The following is a 26,599-nucleotide window of genomic DNA, read 5'->3' as shown; positions in this document are numbered from 1 at the left end:
CCATGGCGCAGTAAGGAGGTTCCTTAAAAAACTGAGCTACCATACGATCTAGCGATTTCATTCCTGGGCATATATCTGGAGCAAACTCTAATTCAAAAACGCTTTAATCCGTGCACCCCCACGTTCATACCAGCACTGTTCACAATAGCCAAGACATGGAGACAACCTAAGTCTCCATGCACAGATGAGTGAATAAAGGAGATTATATGCATTAATATATGTGCATGCGTGCATGCTAAGGCACTTCACTCATGTCCGACTCTTTGCAACCCCATGGACTGTAGCCCACCAGGCTCCTCCATCCATGGAATTTTCCAGGCAAGAATACTGGAGTGGGGTGCCATTCCTTCTTCCAGGGGTTCTTCCCAACCCAGGGACTGAACCCATGTCTCTTGCGTCTCCTGCTTTGGCAGGTGGGCTCTTTACCACTAGCGCCACCTGGGAAGCCCAGTGTATGCACATATATTACTATATACATAGAGTGTATATATATATATATACAGTGGGATATTCCTCACCATAAAAATGAATGAAATATTGCCATTTGTAGCCACATAGACGGACCTAGAGATTACCATGCTAAATGGAGTCAGAAACAGAAAGACAAATACTAACACCATATAATATCATTCATATGTGGAATCTGAAAAAGGTGATACAAATGAGCTTATTTCCAAAACAGAAACTCACAGACACAGGAAACAAACTTGTGGTTACCAAAGCCGAGGAGGGATAAAATTAAGAATATGGGATTTACATAAACACGCTACTATATATAAAATACATAATAAACACGAACCTACTGCATAGCACAGGGAACTGTACTCAATATCTTGTAATAATATAAAATGGAAAAAATATATGTCCATAACGCATGTACTCAGAGAACTAATATAAATGTGTGTGCACATGTATATGTGTGTGTGCATGTATAACTGAATCACTTTGCGTACACCTGAAACTCGTACAGTGTTGTTAATCGGCTATACTTCAATTAAAAACTAAAGAAGTTCCCTGGCAGTCTAGTGGTTAGGATTCATTGCTGTCACTGCCTTGGCCTGGGTTCAATCCCTCGTTGGAAAACTAAGATCCCACAAGCCACATGGCGTTGTCAAAAAAATTTAAAAAAAAAAAGAATAGGAGTTGGTTCAACGTCCGAGTGGCCTGGACCATCAAGAGGCCCGAGGTGGAGAGGGTGCCCCTGACCTTCCAGGCGCAGTGGGCTCCTCAAGGACATTTCAGCAAGCGTAGCTCAGCCACCCTGGTTTTCAAGCCCAGTGTGTCACTGGGCGATGCTTAGGTAGCCAATCAGAGGAGGACAGGCGGTCTATGCAGCAATATCTGTTAGCTGCAAACTCGGCCGTAAGACACGAGGCGAGAGGGGAGGTGCTGGAGGCCAGCTGAGCTCAGTGGAGATGCCGAGACCCCGGCTGCCACACACGCACTCTGTCTCCCACGGACCCTGTCTCCCAGCTGCTGAATTGACTGGGTGCTGGTGTTTTATGTTCATCATTCTTCTCGGGGAGAAGAGGCCACAAAGACTGGTCTGTTCGTTTGGGGTTTTGTCTGTTGTTTTCTGCAACAATTGGGACTTTCACAAAGAATGAGCCAAGTGTACGTTCATGCCAAGAGCACAGGAATACTCCAAGGTTATTGTGAGCTGGTGTTTGTCTGGCTGCCGTTAGTTCAGAATTCTCAAGTCATACCATAAATTTTCAGTATCATAGAAAAGAATGATAGACGTGGTTAGAGCTTGTGGTGTTTTATGCAAAAGAAATTAGCTCTTGATACCTGCTCCCACTTATGTAGAAATTGATACTGACATCCCTGCAAAGGTACATTTGCCTGTGTTTAATGAAATAATTCTGGACTTTGATCTTGGCTCACACAGTGATGACTGTAAATGTCTTAGCTGCTCGTGGTCCCTTTGAATCTAGTATAACTACATCCCATAAGCAAAGCAAGAGGACACAGGGACGTTTCTAGAAGTCAGTACATGGTGGTTTCCTATCTTCTTTTCCCGTTTTCCTTCACCGTTTAGCAGCTTATTTGACATGGCTGTTGTTCTTCAGTCACCCAGTCGTGTCTGAGTCTTTTGACTCCATGGACAGCAGCACACCAGGCTTCCCTGTCTTTCAGCATCTCCTGGAGTTTGCTCAGACTCATGTCTCTTGAGTCGGTGATGCCATCCAACCATCTCGTCCTCTTTTGCCCCTTTCTCCTCTTGCCTTCAGTCTTTCCCAGAATCAGGGTCTTTTCCATTGAGTCAGCATCAGGTGGGCAAGGTTGAGCTTCAGTATCAGCCCTTCCGATGAATAGTCAGGGTTGATTTCCTTTAGCAGGAGATCAACTGCTTTGATCTCCTATTTGATGTGGACCAAACAGCTAATCAGAGAAAGCAATGGCAACCCACTCCAGGACTCTCGCCTGGAAAATCCCATGGACGGAGGAGCCTGTTGGGCTACAGTCCATGGGGTCGCAAAGAGTCAGACACGACTGACTGGCTTCACTTCATTCGCTTCATACTTTATCACTGGAGAAGGAAACGGCAACCCACTCCAGTATTCTTGCCTGGAGAATCCCATGGACAGAGGAGCCTGGCGGGCCATGGTCCATGGGGTCGCAGAGAGTCGGACACGACTGAAGTGACTGAGTATGGGCACAAAGCAGCTAATTAGAAGAGCTGGTCTTGCCCTTGACTGGCAGGGGGAAAAGTTCAGCCAGAGAGATGGCCAGAGGAGACAGGGGCTCCAGTGGCTGACTCCTCGGCTGGGCGTGGCTCTGAGTCCCCCCTGTTGGAAAGACAACACGTGTTAAAAAGGAACTAGAAGCCCTGAATTTAAATGTGCGACACAGCCTCCCATTCTCAGTTCGTGGGGATCGGTGCCATTTCCCCCATGGATTCAGACGTCTACCCAGGGGACTTGTCAGTGGTTCATCAGAGCTCGGATGGGGGATCTCACGCACCCAGCCGCACAGACCTGGGGGCTGCCTCTGCGGGGGGCAGGTATGCGGTGAGGCCCTGGGGATGAGCCTGGTTCCCGTCCAGGTCCCCTTGCACGGGTGGTGTGTGTCACGTGTCAGGAATGCAGAGAGCCTTCCTGGGGTGCATCATTGGTGAGTGTTCACTAGTGGGTGCAACTGCGGGCGTTTGCGTCCCACCTACGAAATGTGTGTATGAGATGCTTGGGATGAGAAGCGGATCTGCCAGGACAGGCGAGCGAAGGGAGGTCGGGCGCAAGGACGTGTGCCCGAGAGGCTCAGACAGGGTTTCTGCTGATGGGCTATCACGTGGGGACTGGCCCAGCCGGGGGCAGTAAGAACAGCAACAGCTCATCTGACGGGGAGTCCGGCCCCGCCCCGCTCCTGTGGTCCTTCGTCCACCCATCCCCACCACCGCCAAGTTAAACCTCCCTCCCCAGGGCTCCCCGAGGGGTGTGATGGCCTGAGTCGCAGCCACTCAGTGGGGTCTCCTGGTTCCTTCTCATGGTCTAGAGTCTGTGGCCGGGCCGAGATAAGCCAGACCCTCTGTTCACTGCAGCCCCACGTGCTCCGTCCTTCAGACCACGGCCTGCCCGGGCACTGAGAGCTGGGCAAACCTCTCCCTCGCTCCCCACCCCCAGGGACTGTGTAGGGGAAGCGCTGGCCTCACCTGAACCTCTCCCTGGGAACACTCAGGGCCAGGCTTCTGCCTTCCTGTCTATGGCCCCTCTGTCTTCTCAGGAGCTTGTTCCCTCGCAGCATGAAATACAAGAAAGTTGCTTATTGCTCCTGAGCTTGAATGTGAAAAGTCAGAGTGTTCAAGTGTGCGTGTGTGTGTGAATGTATAAATACACAGATTATACATAAATGCGTTATCTCTAAGTTGTAATTAAAAGGCACCCTGCGGTGGGAGGGAAGAGAAGTTAGAATAGCATTTTCGCCTCCAGGGCGACGCGCTGCGTTCTGCATGGATGCTCTTTTGATAAAGCTCGTCCTCCCAGAGACCGCCTGCCAGCATCCAAGGATGAGCGCCTTCCAAGGACGCCAGCAGCACGCGTGTCTCCCTCCCCCAAAAGCTTGCCTGCCGCTGGATTACTGCATCCGTTTGATACCAAAGCCATCATGTTCCCTATCTCTCCTTTCACCGCGGACTTCAGAAATCCCCGCCTCCGTGAGTGTTCTTCACAAAGAGGGCGGTAATCGGGATCACTGCTGGGCTCTAACCTGCTTTTTATCTTTTCCCTCTCACCCAGGGGCGGATCTGCAGGAAAGCTGGCAAGTCGAAAAAGTCCTTCAGTCGCAAGGAAGCCGAGGCCACCTTTAAGAGTTTGGTGAAGACTCATGAAAAGTACGGCTGGGTCACCCCGCCCGTGTCTGACGGCTGATGTTCGCGCCGTGCACTAGACGCTTAAGCTGCCTCTCCACACACACACACACCTGACATCTCCTCTCCACGCTGAGCACCCTTCATCCTTTTTATAACTCCAGCCTTCGGAACGGAATCCTGAATGCCAAGGAGACGCCTAAGTTATTTATGATCAGATGTGTTTACAGAGAGAAGGACGGGGAGCCAACGCTGTTCGGGATTAGGTTTCGATGATAAATGAATGATCATCTCTAGGTCACTTTAGATCACACGTCGAGATGGTGACGTTCCCCCGCCCGCCTGCCCTCCCCGCCCCCACCCCATCACTGGGCCTCTAGCTTCTCCTCCTGACAGCAGCTCCACAGAGCAGCCAGGAAGCTCAGCTCCCCTCGCTGGACCCATTGACACGCCCCTAGGAACGCCGTGCCCCGTCCAGTCCCCTTACGCTGTGCCCCTGTCTCCTTCTCTCCCCAGCAGGTCAACATCGTAACTTGAAGACACATCTTTCTGTGGCCCCGTGTCATGACATGTAGACCTCGTTTGTGCTCTATGACCGCTGGTTCATGAGAACAAAAAAAATTTAATATGGCCAAGTTCTCGGGATGGAAAACAGCAACCGCCCTCTTGGCTAGACCGTGCTCCCAAGGCCGATGCCGACGCATGTGCGGTCCGCAGCTCAGCCCGCGCCTGTGGGTGAAGGCGGGGTGCTGTGGCCACAACCGGGCACACGGGTGCAGACGCCGGGGTGGGGGGCGCTCAGGTCGGGTTGCGGACGGGGTCTCTTCCGACATCCTCAGACGCTCCTACGACATTTGTGTTCCTGTCTCCTCTCTGCTGGTCGACCCACCGCCGAAAGCAAAAGACAGTGTGCCATCCTCTGAAGCCACCTGACCCGTGTCCTGTGTGCGCGTGGCGGGGAATGCCAGAACTGCCTTCGGAGGCCCGGTGACGGTAGGACAATTTGCATGGCCCAGTAGTCACTCGTGTGTCCCCGAGGCCGCGATGCGTGAGCACCCTCGCTCGGATATAAACTCCTGTTACTTAATCTCCCCACAATTTCAGTTTTCTCTTCTGTTAAGTTACTTAGACCTTTCCAAGAAGTTCCATGAAATGAGGAAACCACTGTTTCTTATAATATGCGGAAAAGAGGTAAAATGTTCATTCCAAGTGGAAAAATCTTATTGGACACATTTTAAATAAAATCACGCATACCTGAATCCGGTCGTTGTGGGCTCTTCTTCCACTGAAAGTATTTGTTTTCGGGCTTTCCAGGTGGCGCTAGTGGTAAGGAATCCACCTGCCAATGCAGGAGACGCCAGAGGCACAGGTTTGATTCCTGGGTTCATAGTTCAGATACTGCACGTGCCAGGAAGGCATTCCTGCCATGAGTTGCAGGAAAGGAGTCTCAGGAACCAATGGTCTTTTCAAAAATCCAGTGGATTGGAACAGTCCCCAGAAGCAGCCAGAAAGACAATAGGACACTGGCTGGAAGGACTGATGGGTTATTTGGCCGAACCTGGATGCTGCCAGTCCCAGTTTAGCACCGTGAAGGAAGAGGAAGCATCTCTGCTCACTATATTAGATCCTTCAGGCAGTTTCGGGTACTTGGCGTCCCACACACCTGTCCCAGGAGGTCAGAGCTCTCAGACACCAAACCTTAATGCCGAGGGCCAGCTCCCCCAGTAGGGTTTGGCCTTACCTGAATCCACTCTTTATTGCTACTTTAATTATTTTAACCATGTTCTTACGGCCCCGGATACACATGCAGTTCTGTGCAGCTAAGATGCTTGACCTCTTGTTCACGTTCCCTCTGAGTAAGTGTAGTCATGAAATTCAATGACAATGAACTTAAGGTATCCGTTCACCTGATCCTCCAAGGCAGAATTCTCCGTCCTGGAAACGTGACATCCAGCCTCCGGTCCCTGGGCCCCTGGGCTCCAGTCTATAATGGAATCACACGTGGGAGAGTGAGGGCCTAGGACAGAAGCACTGGTCAGGGAGAGCACCTCGGTTTCTTTCTTTCCAGAAGCCCTCTCTTCCAATTGTAAAATAAAAGTAACTTTCTACTAGGAACGTAGGTACATATTTGACCCAAACCTGGGTCACTTGAGTGCTGCTCATTAACTGATGGAACAGCTTGGCCACGGTTGGTTCAGGGGCGGCCAGGTGGTGGGCAAGGTGACTGCCAACGGCAACGGGGAGGGAGACCATTGGCTTGGCTCCATTCCACCCTGTACCTGCTAGACTTCCTGTGCGTGGTGTTTCCATCAGGTTTGTTAGAAACCGGAAGTGATAGAAGAAATACCTCTTTGTTTAAAAAAAAAATGCTAGTCTTCACTTAAATTGGGAAGACTTTTTTATTTTAAAAAGCAGCAGGGAATAATTTAAAACTCAACTATTGCTTTGACTCTTAGAAGCAAGAATTCCCCTTTCTGGGGGCTGGAGGGAAACATGGCAGAGTTGGCCAAACAGCAGAGGCCGGAGGGGATGTTCCGTGATGACCCTGCGTGTGGGTCCTTCCTGCCCTCTGGGTCGGGCTGGCAGGGCTCATGTTCCCACGCAGGCCAAGAAGCCCATCGCTCTGCAGGTGGACAGCAGGGAAGAATCAGACGGGCCAGCACGTGTTCAAGGCCTGTCATCTCCACACCCCCGCTCACAGACAGGAACTTGAATCCAGCCGGTGCCCACAGAACCAAGGGAGGAAAAATGCAAACCACCATGCGCCTCCTTTCCAGCCAGCACTTTTCCTGGACTGACTGCCCGAGCCCCTGGGTGTCCCCTCCACAGCAGGCCAGGGGCTGTGCGTGGGACCTACGTATAGCTTACGGTCTTTCTGAAGATCAAGAACGACTGCTGCTTAGGAAGTTCCTCGGCTTCTGTGGTGTCTCAGATGGTAAAGAATCTGCCTGCCATGCAGGAGACCCAGATTCAATTCCCAGGTCAGGAAGAACCCCCTGAAAAATGGAATGGCCACCCACTCCAGTATTCCTGCCTTGAGAATCCATCCCATGGACAGAGGAGCCTGCTGGGTTACAGTCCATGGGGTCACAAAGAGCCAGACGTCACTAAGTGACTAACACTTTTACTTTCAGTAAGTTCTCTGTGATCAGTAAAGTTCCACACACTCACACAGAGTCTCCGGAAGACTAACAATTCCTAAAATTCATTACTCAGAAAAAAAAACAACAGGGTTTAGACCTCAATTTTTCAGCCCCCAACTTCTTTCCATTTATCATAATTCAACCTTATTTCATGAGAAGAAACTTGGGCCTCATGAAAAAGGCCCGGTACAGAAAGACAAACGCCCGCAGTGTCTGTGTGACTGGCGAGGCACGTCAGCTGTTTGAGCCTCAGTTCCCTGGGCTGCAGCTTCCCTCATAGCTCTGTCATAGGGTTGGGAAGATACCCTGGAGAAGGCGTAGGCTACCCACTCCAGTATTCTTGGGCTTCCCTGGTGGCTCAGCTGGTAAAGAACCCGCTTGCAGTGCGGGAGACCTGGGTTTGATCCCTGGGTTGGGAAGATCCCCTGGAGAAGGGAAAGGCTACCCACGCCAGTATTCTGGCCTGGAGAATTCCAGGGACAGAGGAGCCTGGTGGGCTACAGTCCATGGGGTCTCAAAGAGTCAGACAGAACTGAGTGATTTGACACAACCTTATTCCATGAGAGGGAACTTTGGCCTCATGAAAAAACCCGATACACAAACGCCCGCAGTGTCTGTGTGACTGGCGAGTCACACCACCTGTTTGAGCCTCAGTTTTCTGGGCTGTAACCTCCTACCAGGTTGGCATGAGAATGGACGTGAACAATGGAAAATGCTTGGGAAGCAAAAAACTGTCATGTGAACTTGAAGTGTCATTTTTAGAGTAAGAGGAAATGTATATTACAATGCACTTGGATGTGGGCTCAGATTGAGCAGTTACAATGGCTCGAATGCAATCAGCTTGAAATCCTGCGCTGGCTTTCTGTCCTCAGCCCCTTCCTTTAAGTCAGTAAAGCACATTCAGTGAGCATCTCTGCACCCACTCAGATACAGGGAAAGTAGAAGTTAAAGACGCGGCTCCTTCCTGGAGGACTTCAGCAGACAAGAATAGCACACAGACAGCTAAATTGCATTGCAGCAGTTGTGGCTCAGAGTGTTCCTGGCCGATCACCAGGGAAGATTTCGGAATGAGTCAGCTTTGAGCTATGGCTGGGGAAGAGGGAAGGCCAGGATGGGGCAGGGTCTCCATCCACACTGGCCCAGGATGGGGCACTGGGCAGCTACTTGTCCCTTCTCCCTGCAGGGACCCTGTCTGCGGATCTGATTTCTGGAGGCAGGACAGCATATTGGCCTCTGGGGCTGCCCCCTTCCCTAACAACTGGATTCCCATGTTTCATCTGAACCCTCCCAAAAGCATGCAGAATTTTCACAGAATGTGCTTGCTAGAGAAGCAGAGCTGATCCCAACTGCAGTGAGGGCGGATCCACTGAATCTAGGAGGAACTTAAGTCTAACTTGATACACCCTACTGTGGAGGCACCAAGCCCACCGTGGCTTTTCCAAGTCAACTACAGAGGTGACACCGAGGCCACTGTCTTGGTGGTGCTTTCTGATCATCCATGGTGCTTCCCACAGACCATTCGGCAGTTCATGCGACCCGCATCCCAGTGCGTGCCTTTTATTTCACTGTTGGGTCCAAAGAGCCACAGACCTTCCAGAGCTGGGTGGAAATCACCCAAAGTCATCCACTCTGCGTTGAAAGCAAGTTGCTGCGAAAGACAGTTTGTACTCCCTCCTGTTTTGGGAAGCCATGGTGAGGGGCTTGGAGCTCAGTCCACGCGGCCACAGTACTTTTCTTCCCCTCCCAAGACGTTAAAATAATAGACAGCTTCACTCCTTAACTTTCAGCTGTGACACTATGGTCTGACTCATCTGTTTGATTTTTGCCACCTCCAGTTTACATAGTATTGAGTATCCCTGGATCCCAGGGCCCATCTGACCTGTAAGATATGACCAGCCAATGAACTGGGACAGCCAAACACACACTGTTGTCATCAGGGCCGGCAGTAAGCACTGTCAGCTCGGCTCCAGAAGAAACACAGGCACCCAGTGTGCCAGCCAAAGACACATAATCAAGGCAGAATGTTTAAAGAGAACGCAGATTCGAAAGTACCAGTGTTTATCACCAGGTCATAATAGGGCTAAGTAAATAGGAGAGTGGACGGGGGTGGGGGAGGCGGCTCCAAGGTCCTCCTCGTGGGTCAGGAAGGCAGTATGTGGTGAGGAGATAAACGCTGTAGCCCTTCTCACTGCAGACTCACCACTATTTCCTGCCGAGTTCCAACAAGGAGGCACTTCCCTGTTTCTTCTGCTGGGGGGTAAATTAAGACACACAATCACTTCGTACGTCTAGGTCTTGGGAATCACTGCTGGTGATACTCCTTGAGCTAAACTAGAGCTGCTGTGGCCCAAAGTGCTGGGTTTCGTGTCCTGCTCGTCCTTTTTACTGACGACATTTTATCTCTTGAACACTGTCGCTATGGTGACCACAGTAGAATGCCATCTACAGCTGTGGGCTCTTGGACGCTTTCAGACTATTACCACGATGCACGCTGAGGCTTCACTGCATACTTCTTCCAAGGTTGTCCTAGTCTGGGATCCGCAAATGAGAGAGGGGAAATTGCGTGTGCCATAAAATAAGTAGGAAAGAAATGTTGACTGTTAGAAGAGGTTGAATGCCCGAGTCACATAGTCTAGAGGCAAGGTCCTAAGAGGGAACATCGTGATTCTGAAAAGACTCTAACATCAGTAAACGTCTCTCCGTGGAATGTCTGCTGCACCCTTACATGCTGTGTGTCCACGTTTGCCTGGACTCCTCTGAACTTCCACGGACCTTGTCCTCTGTGGGCCGCTGTGGGCAGCCCTGTCGTGTAGTGTCCGCTGGTTCTTTTGTGCTTTATTTGTGGTTTGCCAAATGAAAATTCTGAAGCATGTCTCAGGTATTCTCCATAAAAATCGATGAAATGTGAACCAAACCTAAGCATTTGTGTGATTTACATTTCTCCTTCAGTTGCCATATGCATTATAAACAGGTTTGCCAAAGGTCCCCATTTAAAGTTTCTCAACATAACTGACATTGTGTGCTTGGCACAATAGTGTGCCTAAACTAACACCAAAGCACAGAGACACTTCTCTAGAAAACTCTTATGGAGTGGTAATTCCGGAAAGTGACCGTTTTCATGTAACACGAGCTCACTTTTGGGGCTTCCCTGGTGGCTCAGTTTTGTGACGAATCTGCCTGTCACTGCAGGAGACACAGGAGACGATCCAAGGATTGGGAAGACGCCCTGGAGGAGGAAATGGCAACCCACTCCAGTATTCTTGCTTGGAAAACCCCAAGGACAGAAGAGTCTGGTGGGCTACAGGCCGCAGGGTCACAAAGAGTCAAACAACTGAACCACTGAGCTCAAGAGCTCACTTTATTTAAAAGATACTTCAGCCAACTTTTCACACCAGTATATAAGTTGGCTTTTAGTTTTAAATTGTTAATCAGAGAAGCTTCTCAGCCCTGGTGTTAGTATTTGAGACTGTTTCCCAATCAAGAGCACATTTTTCTTTAAAAAAAAATCTCTAAATGTGATTTGGTATTAACAGGCTAAGACTTTGGAATTAAACAGCCTTGAATCCCCTCTACCTCCCATCACATGTGAATAAGGAATTTAGCCTCCCAGACGTGGTCTCCACTTTCTGAATGAAAGTTAGGAAGTGACCGTTTACAGTGGAGTTTGCTGCGACAAGACCAGCACTAAGCAGGGAGCAGGGCGCCCCCTCCCTGGCACGCAACTGGTACTCAGAGCATTTGGGGGAAATAACAATGAGACTGACCTGGAATGGTCAAGCCGACAGCTTGACTTGGCTGTTAGAATCTACTTTAAGCTGTTCATTTCCTTCCAGGTGAACTCACACCCTTTCCCGTGAGCAAAGGCAGGGAAGGTCCTCCATCAGCCGGGCGTTGGCTCTGCCTTTCTCTCGGGCGATGGAGGGACGTGGGTCCACTCCTGCACTCTTCCCTGAGCGTATCCAAGTCCAGCTGGTTGGGGGGTTGACGCGGTGGCCTGGGTAGCCTGTGTCTGGGGACATTTCTTCCTTAAGGCAAAAGTTAAGGCCCAGCGGGACTGCAGCTGACCCCTAACCTAAGACGCGCGATCTATGTCTGTACCCGGACGGATCAAGACTACGTAAGATTCACGCCCTGGGCCTCCGCTGTGTCTGTCACTTAGGTGTTTATCTTGAGTTCTATTTCCATGCTAGAATAACTGTTTCCTGTTAATGAAAACAAGTTACTTTTACTTAAACACAAGGATAAAGTAGAGATATGGAAGTAGATGTGTACACCATCTGTTTGCAAAAATGAAGTTTAAATAAACTGTGTTTAGTCTGCTCAGCCTCCAAGTGTAGGGACTGTGTATAATCCGGCAGGGATTGGTCCTTATAGAAGCAACAGGGTCAGAACACGGTGAGTTTTGAAAGCAAAGCATATTTTGTTGTTTAAATTTATCCCAGAGAAGTTTGGTAAAGATTTTTCTTTCGAGTCATGAAAGGTTTTTTAATAAGTATTTTGAAGATTGTTGTTGTTCGGTCGCTAAGTCCTGTCGGACTCTTCACGACCCCATGGACTGCAGCACACCAGGCTCCTCTGTCCTCCACTGTCTCCCAGAGTTTGCTCAAATTCCTGCCCATTAAATTGGTGATGCCATCCAACCATCTCATCCTCTGTCAAATCCAATCACGTAACTGTAAGCAACATGAATGAACCTTCCCATAGGGAACTATTCCTTTTTTTTTGTTTTCTTCCTGTTCGTCCACATTGGCAACATTTTTAATTTCTTGAAGACCTTTTAGAACTACTTTCTCACGTCATCTCCATGAGCAGCGTTTTGAGGTGGACTCGTGAGCAGTACCATGCTGAGGTTGAAGATAGAAAGCAGGAGTTGAAAGCTTCACTGATTTTTCTAATCTGATTTCACTTAAACGTGGTCAGTTATTGCCCTGTGTCACTTAAGCTTTACATTATGCAGATCCTAAAATGCCTTTTAAATCTCTAACTTCAAAGGATACTTCTAGCTACAATGGTCCAAAGTCTACCAATTTTAAATAATACAGATAATTTTGCAGATAATCTCTTACAGATAATCTCTTCTAGGACCTGGAGGCTCCCAGGGTCTCCCTTCTCACCTGCTGGGGGATTGTGTCCTCTGTCCATCATCCTCAGAGCCCTGGACTTCAACAGCATCCAGGGTCCACCTTTCCCACATTCAAATGGCAGGAATAGAAACCATTCTTAGCAAGTTGATCGTATGGAGCTTGCTCAGATTTACTCCAGAAAGTTAGTGTTGGAAATAAAAGCAAAGGCTCTGACTTCAAATCTTCATGCCAAGTGTTTATTTAATAAACGAACTGGAAAGGGCCTCAGCGGTCACTGGAAATGAATGACCCGGTCATTTAATTTGGTTCAGTCTGTCCCAGGGGAAGTCCTCAGCCTAGAGCCTGTTCCCATCACATGGGGGTTTTGAAACTAGTCTGTCCCAGTGACTTCTCATAATGAAAGGACTCTGCAACATAAGAAGTGTAACCTAAAGACCTCACTTTTCAGAAGGATGTTTCTTAGCCATAGAAAAAAAGTGAAGTCACTCAGTCATATCCAACTCTCTGTGACCCCATGGACTGTAGCCTAACAGGCTCCTCCGTCCATGGGATTTTCCAAGTAAGAATACTGGAGTGGGTTGCCATTTCCTTCTCCAGGGGATCTTCCTGACCCAGGGATTGAACCCGGGTCTCCCGCATTGCAGGCAGAGGCTTTACCATCTGAGCCACCAGTGAAGCTCATTTTAAATTAAATTCAGAGTCCACGGTTCTCATCCAATACATTAAGAAGCTGGGACCAGAGGTGGGAGCCTGGTTATTCTGGTCATGTTTTCCTAGATGTAAAGATATATCTGGTGCTTCCCTGGTGGATCAGACGGTAAAAAGTATGCCTGCAATGTGGGAGACCCAGGTTCTATCCCTGGGTCAGGAAGATCCCCTGGAGAAGGAAATGACAACCCACTCCAGTATTCTTGTCTGGAGAATCCCATGGACTGAGGAGCCTGGCGGCTACAGTCCGTGGGGTCACAGAGTCAGACACGACTGAGCAGCTAACACTTCCATCTACACGAGCGCTTGTGTTTGATGCATCTGTTGTCTTGGAACATAAAGAATACGTAGATACACCAATAGGCACATAAAATGTAAATAATAGTTTCCCGGCTGCCATAACAGGTCATCACAAGCTGGGTGGATCCAAACAGCAGCAGAATGTATGCTCTAACAGCTCTAGAAGCCAGAAGCCCAAGATCACGGAGCTGGCAAGACCATACTTCCCATCACTGGTTTGGGAAGGTTCCCCTTGCCTCTTCCAGCCTCTGGTGGTTCCTGGGGTCCCCCGGCTGTGGCTACATCTTGCCAATCTCTGCCTCGATCTGTGCCAAAAAGCCCGCTCTGCCTCTTCTTTTCAGGGCACTTGTCATTTTGGGGGGACACACCTAAGTAATCCAGGATGATCTCATCTCAAGATCTTTAATCACACCTGCGAAGACTTTTTCCAATAAGGTTGGGACGTGGAAGTAGCTTGTGGTAAGCGGCAGGTATCAACTCGCCCCAGGTGTCACTGCCAGTGATGCTGAAACTGGCACGCCCTCCATGTCCTGGCCTGGCCTGCCCTTGACTCTGGGGCCGAGCCCCCCACTGCTGAGTCTGCAGGTCACGCCATCCAGAGAGCAGCTCCCCACCACCCACCTTCCGCACCAGAAGCCTGAGCAGGGGTCCCTCTTCTCAGTATCCTGGCCCCGGCGTGGAGGGCGGTGGGAGGGATGGGGGGGCCTGAAGCTTCTCCAAGGAGAAGAGGAAGCAGGAGGAAGCCCACCATGGGTCCACTGGATCTGAGGATCTGCAGAAGGTACCTCGGGTCCGCACGTCTCATTAAGAAACCTACCCCCGATTGATTCCCTCGGACAAGTGAGTCACAGCTTCCTGAGGACACCTTTCCCCTTGAGCTGGATTCTCCCCTCTCAGACTCACTCTACGTACTGAACACCTGCGGGCAGCTGAGAGCTGAGTCACCAGCCCACAGCACCCGTTCTGCTGTGGGGTCCGCAGACGCCTCCCCGAAGCCCTGACTCCCCACCCTCCGCCCTCCTGGATGTGAACAGACACGTGTCTTCTGGGACCACAGCACACGCAGCAGAGAAACGGGAGGTATCTCTTCTCCAGGAAGGAGCGCCCCCAGCCCTGTAAATTCATTACCAACAGCTGTCAGGAAATACCGCCGCCCTCAGGGAAGCGACCCGGCCTAGAGCCACAGAGAAAAGCCCCTGCCCTCCTCTGAGCTTCTCTTGGCCACCTTGGGCATCCCTCCGCTCTCTCCACTGGCTGAAGGTTAAGACTGCTCCCAGACGAGTCAGTGTGGGATTTGCCCCCAGCATGAAACTGGAAAAGTAAAAGTGTTAGTCATTCAGTCATGTCCAACACCTTTCGACTCCACAGACTATATGTAGTTCACCAGGCTCCTCTGTCCATGAAATTCTCCGGGCAAGCATACTGGAGTGGGTCGCCATTCATTTCTCCAAGGGATCTTCAAAACCCAGGGATTGAACCCGGAGACCAAGGAGACCCAGGTTCGATCCCTGGATTGGGAAGATCCCCTGGAGAAGGGAATGGCAACCCACTCCAGTATTCTTGCCCGGAGAATTCCATGGACATAGGAGCCTGGGTGGCTACAGTCCATGGGGTCAGGAAGAGTCGGACAGGACTGAGCGACTTTCTTTCTCCTACATCGCAGGCGGATTCTTTACCCTCTGAGACACCAGGGGAGCCCTGCACAGAATTGCCCTGTGTTAGTTATCCACCCCCCACCCGCTGCCACAGTGCAGCCCCCGCTTGGCTCCGTCTGCCAGGCGCAAAGCGGATGCTCTAAGGTCTGCTGATGGGTTAACAGAAAGAGAGAGCCTTTTAACTGGAGGGAGGTGGGGGCCAGGGCCCGGACACAGAGAGGCTCAGTGTTGCCCCTTTCTCGGCCGCCGGCTTCGGAACACCGTGTTCAAATGTGCGGGTGGTTCTGGGCCTTGCTGATCACTTTTTTCTTTCCGAAGCTCATCCAGGCTGGAACTCAATGAGACACCGAGTGGTACACACGTAATAATCAATCTGCCCTCGGATCAGAGTCTCTGCAGGGGTAAGTTGGACCTGGTTCTGACCGTTTCCACCAGAACCGATGACCCTGGAGACCAGGCCTGCTCAGAGCCCTGGGGGAGGGTGTGTTGCTACAAAGGATTCGGCGGGTCGGCTAGTGAGATGAGACTGAAGGAGAAATTGGCCCTTCCAATTCCAAACCGAAAACAGAAGACTGCATTTCTCAACCACAAATAGCACATCAACCAGCCAAAGAGGCAGGACCTGTTCAGAAATATCCGTCTACAGTTGACCCTGTAATTTACTTTCTTTGTTGTAGGAAGAGATATATATTTTTTTTTTCCAAAGCTTCCTTCCCTTCCCCATAATTATGAATGTTGGATGGAACTAGGAGATGTACCAATAAAAGATTCCTGTCCTGCCCAGAGGCCTGGTCAGGGTCCCCGTTTCAGCAGGCCCAACGGGACCATCAGAACAAAGAGGCCTCGGCAGGGGGACTTCGTGGGCCAGAGGCAGAGAGTTCACATAGATGGGCCCGAACTGCCCGCTTGAGCTTCCTAACATGCTATTGGTGTGGGTTCTTTTTCTTCTTATTTTTTTTTTCCATTTTGGTAGAGAGGAAAAGCCATATATTCCCTACAGTTTTTTACTTTAAAAAAATATATATGAGAAGGCAGGAATGAAAAGGGAAATTCGTGGTCAGAGTGAGTCCCTGTGAACAAGAAGGGTGGGGCAGAAATAAAAATATTTAAAGTGCTATGGCTAAGGCATAGCATTGGCCTTCCTTGGTGGCTCAGTGGTAAAGAATCCACCTGCAATGCAGGAGATGCGAGTTCGATTGTTAGGTTGGGAAGATCCCCTGGAGAAGGAAATGGCAACCCACTCCAGTATTCTTGCCTAGAGAATCCCATGGACAGAGCAACCTGGCAGGCTACAGTCCATGGGGTCACAAAAGAGGCGGACATGACTTAGCGACTAAAGAACAACAGAGCAGCGGTGAAGCTGGGATTCTTCTTGCTCAGAAAGGACTTGATTTCCCCACAGCCCCAGGGCCCGGCCACCCACCCACCCCGGCCTGCAGACGCCCTGGGCCTCTCAGCAGGACCCTCACATCACCAGACCACCCTGGGAGTGAGGGTCTCCAAAGAGCCTCCCTGCCTACTCAGGTAGCATCCCAGAATCAGGAGCAGTGGGAGAGGCCATCACAGGAAGGGAGCGGTGAGTGAACCCTGCCTCCAGGCTCCCCTGGAACGTTCCAGAAACAGCAGGCGGCAATTGCAGAGCACAGGGTTTAAGCCAGGCTGGCCACCACCGCTCTTGTTCTCCAGGGGCCAGCATGATCAGCCTGAAATGGATGCCACGGTCTCCTCTCCCCATGTGGAAATGTGTCCAGGGGCGCAGCAGAGGCCAGCACAGGGCCTCTGGTTCTGGGGTAACTTTCCCCAATGTTACCCCAGACGCTCACCCCAGGCTGCTTTCCTTCTCACAGTGTCTGTGGGCAGGATTACAGAACCCGGAGTGGGCACCTGTCTCCCCCAGTAGATTTAAAGAGTTACTGAAAGCAGGGTCTGGCTGCTCACGGCTCAAAAGCCGATAAACAGGCCAGGTTGATGGAAGGGAAAACTTGCTTTATTTCAGATGCCGGCAACTGGCAGGTGGGGGGCGGTGGGGAGGGCAGACTTCTGTCCAAAGGCTGAGCCCCCACCCCAAACAATCAGAAGTGACAGACAGAAACAGCACAGTCTGCTCTGACGGTCACCTTAAAATTGGCCGTCAGTGGTCTGACCAGCGTCATCTTGATGGTTTTAGGTACAGTTAATCTTCAGTTTCAGGGTCAGTTTATTTCCATTTCTTCAAGGCCAGTTCTCAAAATTATGGCAGCTTATGTCGAGGCTAAGCCTGGGCTCATGTAGTTAACTCCTTCCACCTGGTGGAGTTTTCGGCATAAGACAGCTCACAGGATATGGCTCAGAATGTTATCTACAGCCCTTGAGAAAGAGCTAAGTGTCCTTGACTGTGCTTAACGACTACAGTATTATCATTTGGTCTCCTTTGACCATTTTATTTTATTTCTGCATGTTGTCAAGTCTCTGATTAAACTTACTCTTTGGCTGAAGTTTTTTCACAGATAAAAGTCAGGCTGAGGGCCTGGAGGGCAGGGGCAAGGACCCGCTCTGTTTCAAAACCACTGGACCCTGTCCCCCAAGAGTGTTTCTCGCCGGTGAGATGTCCACCTGATGGGAGATGCCCACCCGTGGCACGTCCACGTTACTGAGTCTTTCTCCATCCCAATGCCAGAATGCGACTGGGACGCCTAGAAGCTTGGCAGAACCGTGCCCCGAGAATCACCTCTGCAAATATCTCCCCCAGCTGACAAGTTGGCCAGCGGCTGGGTGAGCTATGGCTGGAATGCTTATGAGGTCTGCAGACAGCTGGAGTCTGGAGGGAGCACTACTTCCACACGTCACAGGAAGAAAGCTCACAGGCAAAGCCAGGAAGCTGGAGTGCTGGCCCGAGCAAGCGAGGTGAAACTAACCCCACAGCACCGTAAAATCCTGGATCCGGGCTCAACGGGTGGAGGCTGAGAGGCCATCTCGGTAATCCACGGAAGAGGAGGACCTGGGGTGGAGCAGGGTGACGCGCTTGCCGCCAGCAGCGCTCATGCAGGCGGCCTCCTTTAGATCTGGTCCACGGCTGGGGACAGCCACTGTGTGGGCGATGCTGGGACCACAAGAAGCAACAGGATTCTAATTCCAGACTTGGCATTTCTCTGCTTGACAAAGTCTGGGAGAAGTGAAAACTGGGAAAGTCCTCCCGTTCCAATGGACCTGTGAAGCCTGCGTTTCGTAAATGCTGCTTAAATTGGGTTCATGCTTAGACTTCCCAGGCGGCTCAGACGGTAAAAGCATCTGCCTGCAATGCAGGAGACCAGGGCTTAATCCCTGGGCTGGGAAGATCCCCTGGAGAAGGAAATGGCAACTCACTCCAGTATTCTTGCCTGGAGAATCCCATGGACAGAGGACCCTGGCAAGCTACAGTTCATGGGGTCACAAAGAGTCGGACACAGCTGAGTGACTTCACTTTCTTTCACTTTGGTTAATGTTTAAGTGCATAGTGTGGGACTTCCTTGGTGCCCCAGTGGTTAAGAATCTGCCTTGCAATGCAAGGGACACAGGTTCAATCCCTGGTCTGGAAAGATCCCACATGCCTCATAGCAGGTAAGACCACACACCACAACTGCTGAGCCCAAGCTCTGGAGTCCATGCTCTGCAACAGGAGGAGCCACTGCAGTGAGAAGCCTGTGCACAGCCACTAAAGGCTAGCCTCCGCTGTCGGCACCTACAGAGAGTCCCCACGCAGCAGTCAAGACCCAGCATCGCCACAAGTAAATAGATAAATGCACAGTGAACATACAAGAAAGTAAGGACGGTTCTCAGAAGAAACAAATAAGGCGGAACCCCAAGTCCAGCCAGAGATGTGAACAGAGTGAGCCTTGAGGCCAGAGGCTGAGCCTGGACCCTCAGTGGTTCCTGTCCCCAGGGGTGTCCATTTGTCTGGATATGTGGGGACAGGACAGGAGCTCTTAGTGAGATGCCCCCATACTTCGAAGACACTCAAGGACTCAGCTCCAGTTACAGGTGAAGGAGGAAAGCTTGTTTAATTTTGTAAACATTACCATTGCTGGGTATGGATGTGAGAGTTGGACTATAAAGAAAGCTGAGCACTGAAGAATTGATGCTATTGAACTGTGGTGTTGGAGAAGACTCCTCAGAGTCCCTTGGACTGCAAAGAGATCCAACCAGTCCATCCTAAAGGAGATCAGTCCTGGTGTTCACTGGAAGGACTCATGTTGAAGCTGAAACCCCAATACTTTGGCCGCCTGATGTGAAGAGCTGACTCATTTGAAAAGACCCTGATGCTGGGAAAGATTGAAGGCAAGAGGGGAAGGGGACGACAGAGGATGAGATGGTTGGATGGCATCACCGACTCACTGGACATGAGTTTGAGTTAAGTCCAGGAGTTGGTGATGGACAGGGAGGTCTGGCGTGCTATGGTCCATGGGGTCGCAGAGTCAGACACAACTGAGCAACTGAACTGAACCGAACTGAACTGTTACTGATTTAGTGACATATAGTAACAGCCTACAACAGAAAGCAAATAAAAGATGATTTTACTAAAAACAAAAAACATATCTTGAGCCTTAGGGCGATTCCATTCCCTTAGGCCCCTTCTGCAGCCATCATCCATTCCTGGGATTTTGAAAGGCCTCAAGTCCTGGCCATGTTAGGACCAGAAAGTACAAAGATCAGGAAATGCCTGTTTTTGAACCCTTTGCTCCTAGGGCTTGCATTGTACACCCTTCTCTTAAATTTGGTGAGAAAGTCAGTATAGACGGGATTGAGGAAGAGAGAGTCTGCATAGGATGGTGGCAAACAGGCCGGTGTGGGTTCTAGGAGACACGGTGGAAGGCAGGTTGTTTGTTACGGGACCTGCGGGATTCTCCAGTCAAGCGAGCGTTTAGGATCTCCCAGCAAGGCAGGCATTATGGAGTCAATATTGGGGCAGCATTTGCCAAACTGCATGACAACTGGGAGCAACAGGCCAGGCGGCAGGGACTCGCCCTGGACGCAAGAGATGAGCTTGGCTCCTGCAGTGGGGAGATGGAAGAGTCCATAGGTCCTGGACACGCAGCATCCTGGTACCTCCGTCACAAACGAACCAGTGTTTTAACTAAGAACCACACCTGCCCTTTTCTTGAAATGTAAATTGGACCAGACCATCCAAGCAGGTTTGCAATTAGGTCAGCCCCTCTTCTGGGGGTCCCAAGGTCACTAGGACCTCCTTGGGCCTTAGGTGAGTCCAAGTTGGAAGGAAGGGAACCTCCACCAAGCAAAGAGCAGGAATTAGGGCAAAAGCACAAAGTCTGAAACAGAAAGAGAGAGATGAGTGCCCGCCAGGTGGGTGCACGATGGTGGGGCTGGCGTGGGCACCAGGGGCAGAGGTCAAGAGGGAGCTCTCCCAGAGAGGGTCTCCTCAGGGCTGAGGACCCAGGACCAAGGACCCTTTCCTGGGTCTCTGGGTCCTGCCTCAGCCCACTAAGCGCTGAACAACTGGACGAAGCCTGGTATAGGTTGCACCATCCAACATGGCAGCCGCTTTGGCCAATCCAAACAGATGCTGCAGACTTCAGAGCCTGAGTGCGCCAAGAGGAATGGGAAATGTCCTAACCACAATCTTGATCCCGATTATGTGCTGAAATCGTGTTTTAAAATTTTTACTTGTTTATTTATTTGCCTGCACTGGGTCTTGGCTGCAGCACCCCGGATCTCTGCTGCATCAGGCAGGACCTTCTGTCTCGGTGCACAGGTTCTCTAGCTGTGGCTCAAGGGCTTAGTTCCTCCGAAGTATGTAGGATCTTAGTTCCCCAACGAGGGATTGAACCCATGTTCCTTGCCTTGCAAGGCAGATTCTTCATCACTGGGCCACCGGGGAAGTCCCTGAAATCATATTTTTAGATACATCTGATTAAATAAATAGTTCAAATTAACTTTACCAGTTTATTCTCACTACTTTAGCTATTTCCGACGGACAGCACTGCTCTAAGGCTTGTGGCAGCATCCTGGAGGATGGCCCAAGAATGCCCACCCCCTGGTACCCACGGTCTTGTGTAACCAACCCCCGCTCCCCACCCCACTCACGTGACCGCTTCAAGCCTGAGAACATGGCAACATTGAGGGAAAGTCACTTCCATGACTGGGTTACAAAAGCTGGTGATTCCATTTTGCTGGCCACCTCTCCCTCAGGTTCTGCAGGGGCTCATGTGGCAAGGACTTGAAGGCAGTCCCACCATAGAACTAACCCTGCCCACCACCAGTGAGGTCCTTCTCCATTGCAAGTTAGAGGCGGCTAAGGCCTCACGAACATCTTCATGGCATAAAAGGACCCAGCATAGCCAGGCCTGATTCCCAGCCCCAAGAGATCGTCATGAAACGAGTGCATGTCACTTTAAGCCACTAAGAGTGTGCTGAGGCACTCAGTCATGTCCAGCTTATTGTGAGCCTGCGGACGGCAGCCCTCTCCAGGCAAGAACACTGGAGTGGGTTGCCATTTCCTTCCCCAGGGGTTCTTCTCGACCCAGGGATCAAACCCAGGCCTCCTGCATTGCAGGCAGACTCTTTACCATCTGAGCCACCATGGAAGCCCTAAGCCACTAAATTCAAAGCTCACTTGTTACACAGCGACAGCTGACTAATAACAGTCCCCCACCCAACTTCACACGAGAACGCAGGTTCCTCTTGTCTCAGGCCTTTGGACTTGCCTGTTCAGGGTTAAATCCTCCAGACAAACAGTGCAGATGCAGCTCTGAGCAGGGATAAGTTGGTTCTCCAAGTAGGAGCCAGGCCCAGATGGCACCTTCCTTAGGTGGAGTGTGATCCTCGGCCACAGCTTTGCGGCTGCCCCTCAGCCTCAGGAAAGCTGCCTCTCTGTGAGCCATGGCCCCCTGAGCATCTCTGAGGCCTCAGGCATCACAGTTATAACAAGATGATTAAAGTAAATGAGATGCTCCACCCTGTCTCTAGTTCTCAAGCTCTCAATTACGACTCCCACCCGATGAGCTTGTCTCGAGTCCAGGGGACGTCAGTCCCCACTCTGGTTTCCTCTGCATGCTTGTGGTGCCCTGGAGCAGTGAGGTATTGGGCAGGGGGGAGATCCCGCACCAGTCCAGGGGGGCTGCAGGCTGGCTCTTGCCCGGGGCCCCCAAGGAGCTCCACACAGGCCCAGCGCACCACCCCGGCCAGCAGGCCCTCCAGATGCCCGGCTCGAGTCACTGGGTCACCATGCTCGAGGGCCTGATCCGGTACACCTGCGAGGTCCCCAGAAAGGACCGTGGGCACACACATCCCTGACATATACTTACACCCCCAACATGCACACACACACACACACACACATATACATACACTCCCAACATACGCACACACACACACACTGCCAACACACACACACACATCCCCGACATACACACACATCCCCAACATATGCACACACGCACACATACACTGCCAACATACACACACACGTCCCCGACATACACACACATCCCCAACATATGCACACACGCACACATACACTGCCAACATACACACACACATCCCCGACATACACACACATCCCTGACATGCGCGCACGCGCACACACACACACTCCCAACACACACACTCCCACTCCCAACATACACACACACACCCCCAACATATACATACACTCCCAACATATATACACACACACACTCCCAACACACACACACACGTCCCCGACATACACACACATCCCCGACATATACATACACCCCCAACATGCACACACACACACACACACGTCCCTGACATACACACACATCCCTGACATGTGCGCACACGCACACACACACACACTCCCACTCCCAACATACACACACACACCCCCAACATATACATACACTCCCAACATATATACACACACACTCCCAACACACACACACGTCCCGACATACATACACATCCCGACATATACATACACCCCAACATGCACACACACACACACACGTCCCTGACATACACACACATCCCTGACATGTGCGCACACGCACACACACACACACTCCCACTCCCAACATACACACACACACCCCCAACATATACACACACTCCCAACATACACACACATGTCCCCGACATATACATACACCCCCAACATGCACACACACACCCCCAACATATACATACACTCCCAACATATGTGCACACACACACATACACTGCCAACATACACACACACGTCCCCGACATACACACACATCCCCAACATGCACGCACACACACACACACACACTCCCAACATACACACACACGTCCCCGACATACACACACATCCCCGACATATGCACACACACACACATACACTGCCAACATACACACACACGTCCCCGACATACACACACATCCCTGACATGCGCACACGCTCACACACACACACACACTCCCACTCCCAACATACACACACACACCCCCAACACATACATACACTCCCAACATACGCACACACACAAACTCCCAACATATACACACACGTCCCCGACATATACACACATCCCCAACATGCGCGCACACACACACACATACACTGCCAACACACACACACACGTCCCTGACATACACACATCCCTGACATGTGCGCATGCACACACACACACTCCCACTCCCAACATACATACACACATCCCCAACATATACATACACTCCCAACATATGCACATACACACACACTCCCAACATATACACACACGTCCCTGACATATACACACATCCCCAACATGCGCACACACACACACACACTCCCAACATACACGTCCCCAACATATACATACACCCCTGACATGCACACAGAGACACACACTCCCAGCATACATATACATACACACACACTCCCAACACACACACACATCCCTCACACACACACACACACTCCCAACAGGCACATACACATCCCTGACATATACATACACCCCGACATGCACACACGCACACACACACACAAACAGTCTCAACATACACACACACTTCCCTGACATACAGACACACACGTCGACATACATACACACATATACATGACATACAAACACACATACAAATACCCGACATACACACACACATATCCCTGACATACACACACACCCCCTCCACCTACACACACATCCCCAACAGACACACATACACCCCATTGCACACACATCCCCTCAACATGCACACACACACACACACACACCTGACATACACACACATTCTGACATACACCCTCAACACACACACACACACCCCTGACACACACACACACACCCTTAACATCCATACCCGACATCCACACACACATGGTTCAGATTGTCCGCACCCCAGGCCATCGTGGACATCCCAGGAGTCATTCAATGACACTCAAACCCAAAGGCATCTCCAGGCCTCCCCTGGCACCAGGAGTCTGGCTGCACGCACTGCTGGGGGAAGGTGAAAGGGTGCAGCCTCCTGGGAAAACAGTCCGGCAGCTCCTCAGAGAGTGACACACGGAGCCACCACGAGACACAGCCAGTGCACACTTGGGTGTACACACGATGGATATGCAACCATAGGCTCACACAAGAAGTTTAACACCACCACCCCATCAGCCACAAGTGAGAACAACCCCGATGTCCACCCAGTGATGAATGAATTTAAAAAGCAGTGGGTCCATACGACGCAATATTAGCCAGCAAAAAGCGGCAGTGAAGTATTGACGATGCCATAACACGGGTGAACTGTGAAGACGTTATGGAAACAAACGAGTCTCTGTTTCCTCCAGTCCTGTGGGGAAGTTCTGGGATCAAATCTCGCTGCCCTTCAAAATCAGATTCCCCGGGGATTCCCAGTCCCTTTGTCCGACCCCCAGGCTGGGAAGCCTCTCATGGGGCTCAGAACCTTTCCAGCAGTGTGAGAACTTCTTTGGTATCATTGTTCTCCAATATGTGGGTCACCTACCTGGAGGGTATGGGATTTGATTTTAACACGATTGCGCACCTCCGACCGTCTTGTTGTGGCTTCTCCTTTGTCCTTGGACGTGGGGTATCTTTTTTGGTGTGTTCCAGTGTCCTCCTGTTGATGGTATTGTACAAGCCTGCTTGAGCTCCCCCTGCGGCTGAGGTTCAAGAAGACATTACACCAGCCACGAAAGACCACGTGTAGTATGACTGCATTTGTAGGAAATGTCCAGAATAAGCAAATCTGTAGGGACTGAAAATAGGAGGAGAAGTTGTCAAGGGCTGGGGGAGGATTAGGGAGCTTGAAGGGGTGATGTTTAAAGCTGCAGGATCTCTTTGGGGTGATGAAATATCTAAATTCAATTGCAGTGGTGATGACCACACAGATCTGTGAATATGCCAAAAATTGCTCGCCTTCGTCAAGGTCCTCAGAGAACAGAGCCAAGAGGGTGTGACTGTAGAGAGGGTTATTTTAAGGAATCTGCTTCACTCCACTGATATAAACATTAATATCAGCCAAGCAGCAACCTCACAGACACAACCACGATAATCTTTGACCACTCACCTAGACACCGTGGTCCAGCTGAGTCAACAGAGAAAACTGTCCAACACACCATCAGATCGTCGTGCACTTTAAATGACAGTCTGGTATGGTAAGTGGTTGGAACTCAATGAAGATACTGCTTAAAAAAGACTCTGGCTGCATCTCCCACTGACGTCAGCCCCGGAGTGCTGAGCACACTGTGAGCCAGCCCTCCAGACAGCACCCCACACCCCCGAAACCCTGCTGGCGGTCAAGGGACTGGATGCCAGCCCTCCCACCCAGAGCTCACAGCATCAGTGCCTGCTGTGGCGTGGGCTGGCTCTGCTGTGGAGCCTGTAGAGACCGAAGGGTCGCACATCCGGCTGTGAAAACCCACTGGACATCAGGGCTGGCCGAGGAGGGCCGCTCAGTGGTCAGAGGAGTGTGTGAGAGCCTCTCACGTTGCTCAGGATGATGGTGGGATTCGATGGGGGTGGGAGAGGGGCAGGAAGGCTCTAAGCTCGACCATGTTTTAACCAGAGCCCCACTTCTCCTCTCTTTGATGATGTAAGGATGTTTCTGTAAAATAAGGTTGGAAAATGGTTTTTAGTTGAATAAAGCGCTGCTACCAATATGTGGGGCTGGTGGACAGGAGACGTAGGAGCCCCCCGCTTCACCACTGCAGCTGGGAGCACCAAGGAGGAGCACCAAGGAGGAGCACGTTGTGGTTGCTGTTGTCTATTCACCAAGTCCTGATGCCGTAGCCCATGGACCGCAGCCCGCCGGGGTCCTCTGTCCATAGCATTTCCCAGGCAAGAGTTCTGGTGGTGGTTGTTGTTCAGTCACTCGGTCGTGGACAATTCTTTGCAACCCCATGGACTGCAGCCTGCCAGGCTTCCCTGTTCTTCACTGTCTCCTGGCGTTTGCTCAAACTTGTGTCCGCTGAGTCGGTGATGCCATCCAACCATCTCATCCTCT

At 51.0% G+C, this 26,599-nt stretch overlaps 1 protein-coding gene across 2 annotated transcripts in view; it reads left to right on the top strand.

The window, feature by feature from the left end:
* UBE2QL1 (ubiquitin conjugating enzyme E2 QL1) overlaps positions 1 to 5,565 on the top strand; it is a 57,280-nt gene extending 51,715 nt beyond the window's left edge. Inside the window, exon 2 of one of the 2 annotated variants that reach the window (XM_070357748.1) lies at positions 4,236 to 5,565. In XM_070357748.1, the coding sequence (XP_070213849.1) occupies positions 4,236 to 4,367 (132 nt within the window). In that variant the 3' untranslated portion in view covers positions 4,368 to 5,565. Of the gene's footprint in view, positions 1 to 3,929; positions 4,202 to 4,235 lie in introns of those variants that run through there. The other variant, XM_070357749.1, reaches the window with a different exon arrangement.
* Positions 5,566 to 26,599: the final 21,034 nt, after the last annotated feature.

This window comes from Bos mutus, chromosome 20 (genome assembly GCF_027580195.1).
Source record: "Bos mutus isolate GX-2022 chromosome 20, NWIPB_WYAK_1.1, whole genome shotgun sequence".
NCBI lineage: Eukaryota > Metazoa > Chordata > Mammalia > Artiodactyla > Bovidae > Bos > Bos mutus.
The sequence above is the reverse complement of the archived record's forward strand: the minus strand, read 5'-3'. Positions and strand labels throughout refer to the sequence as shown.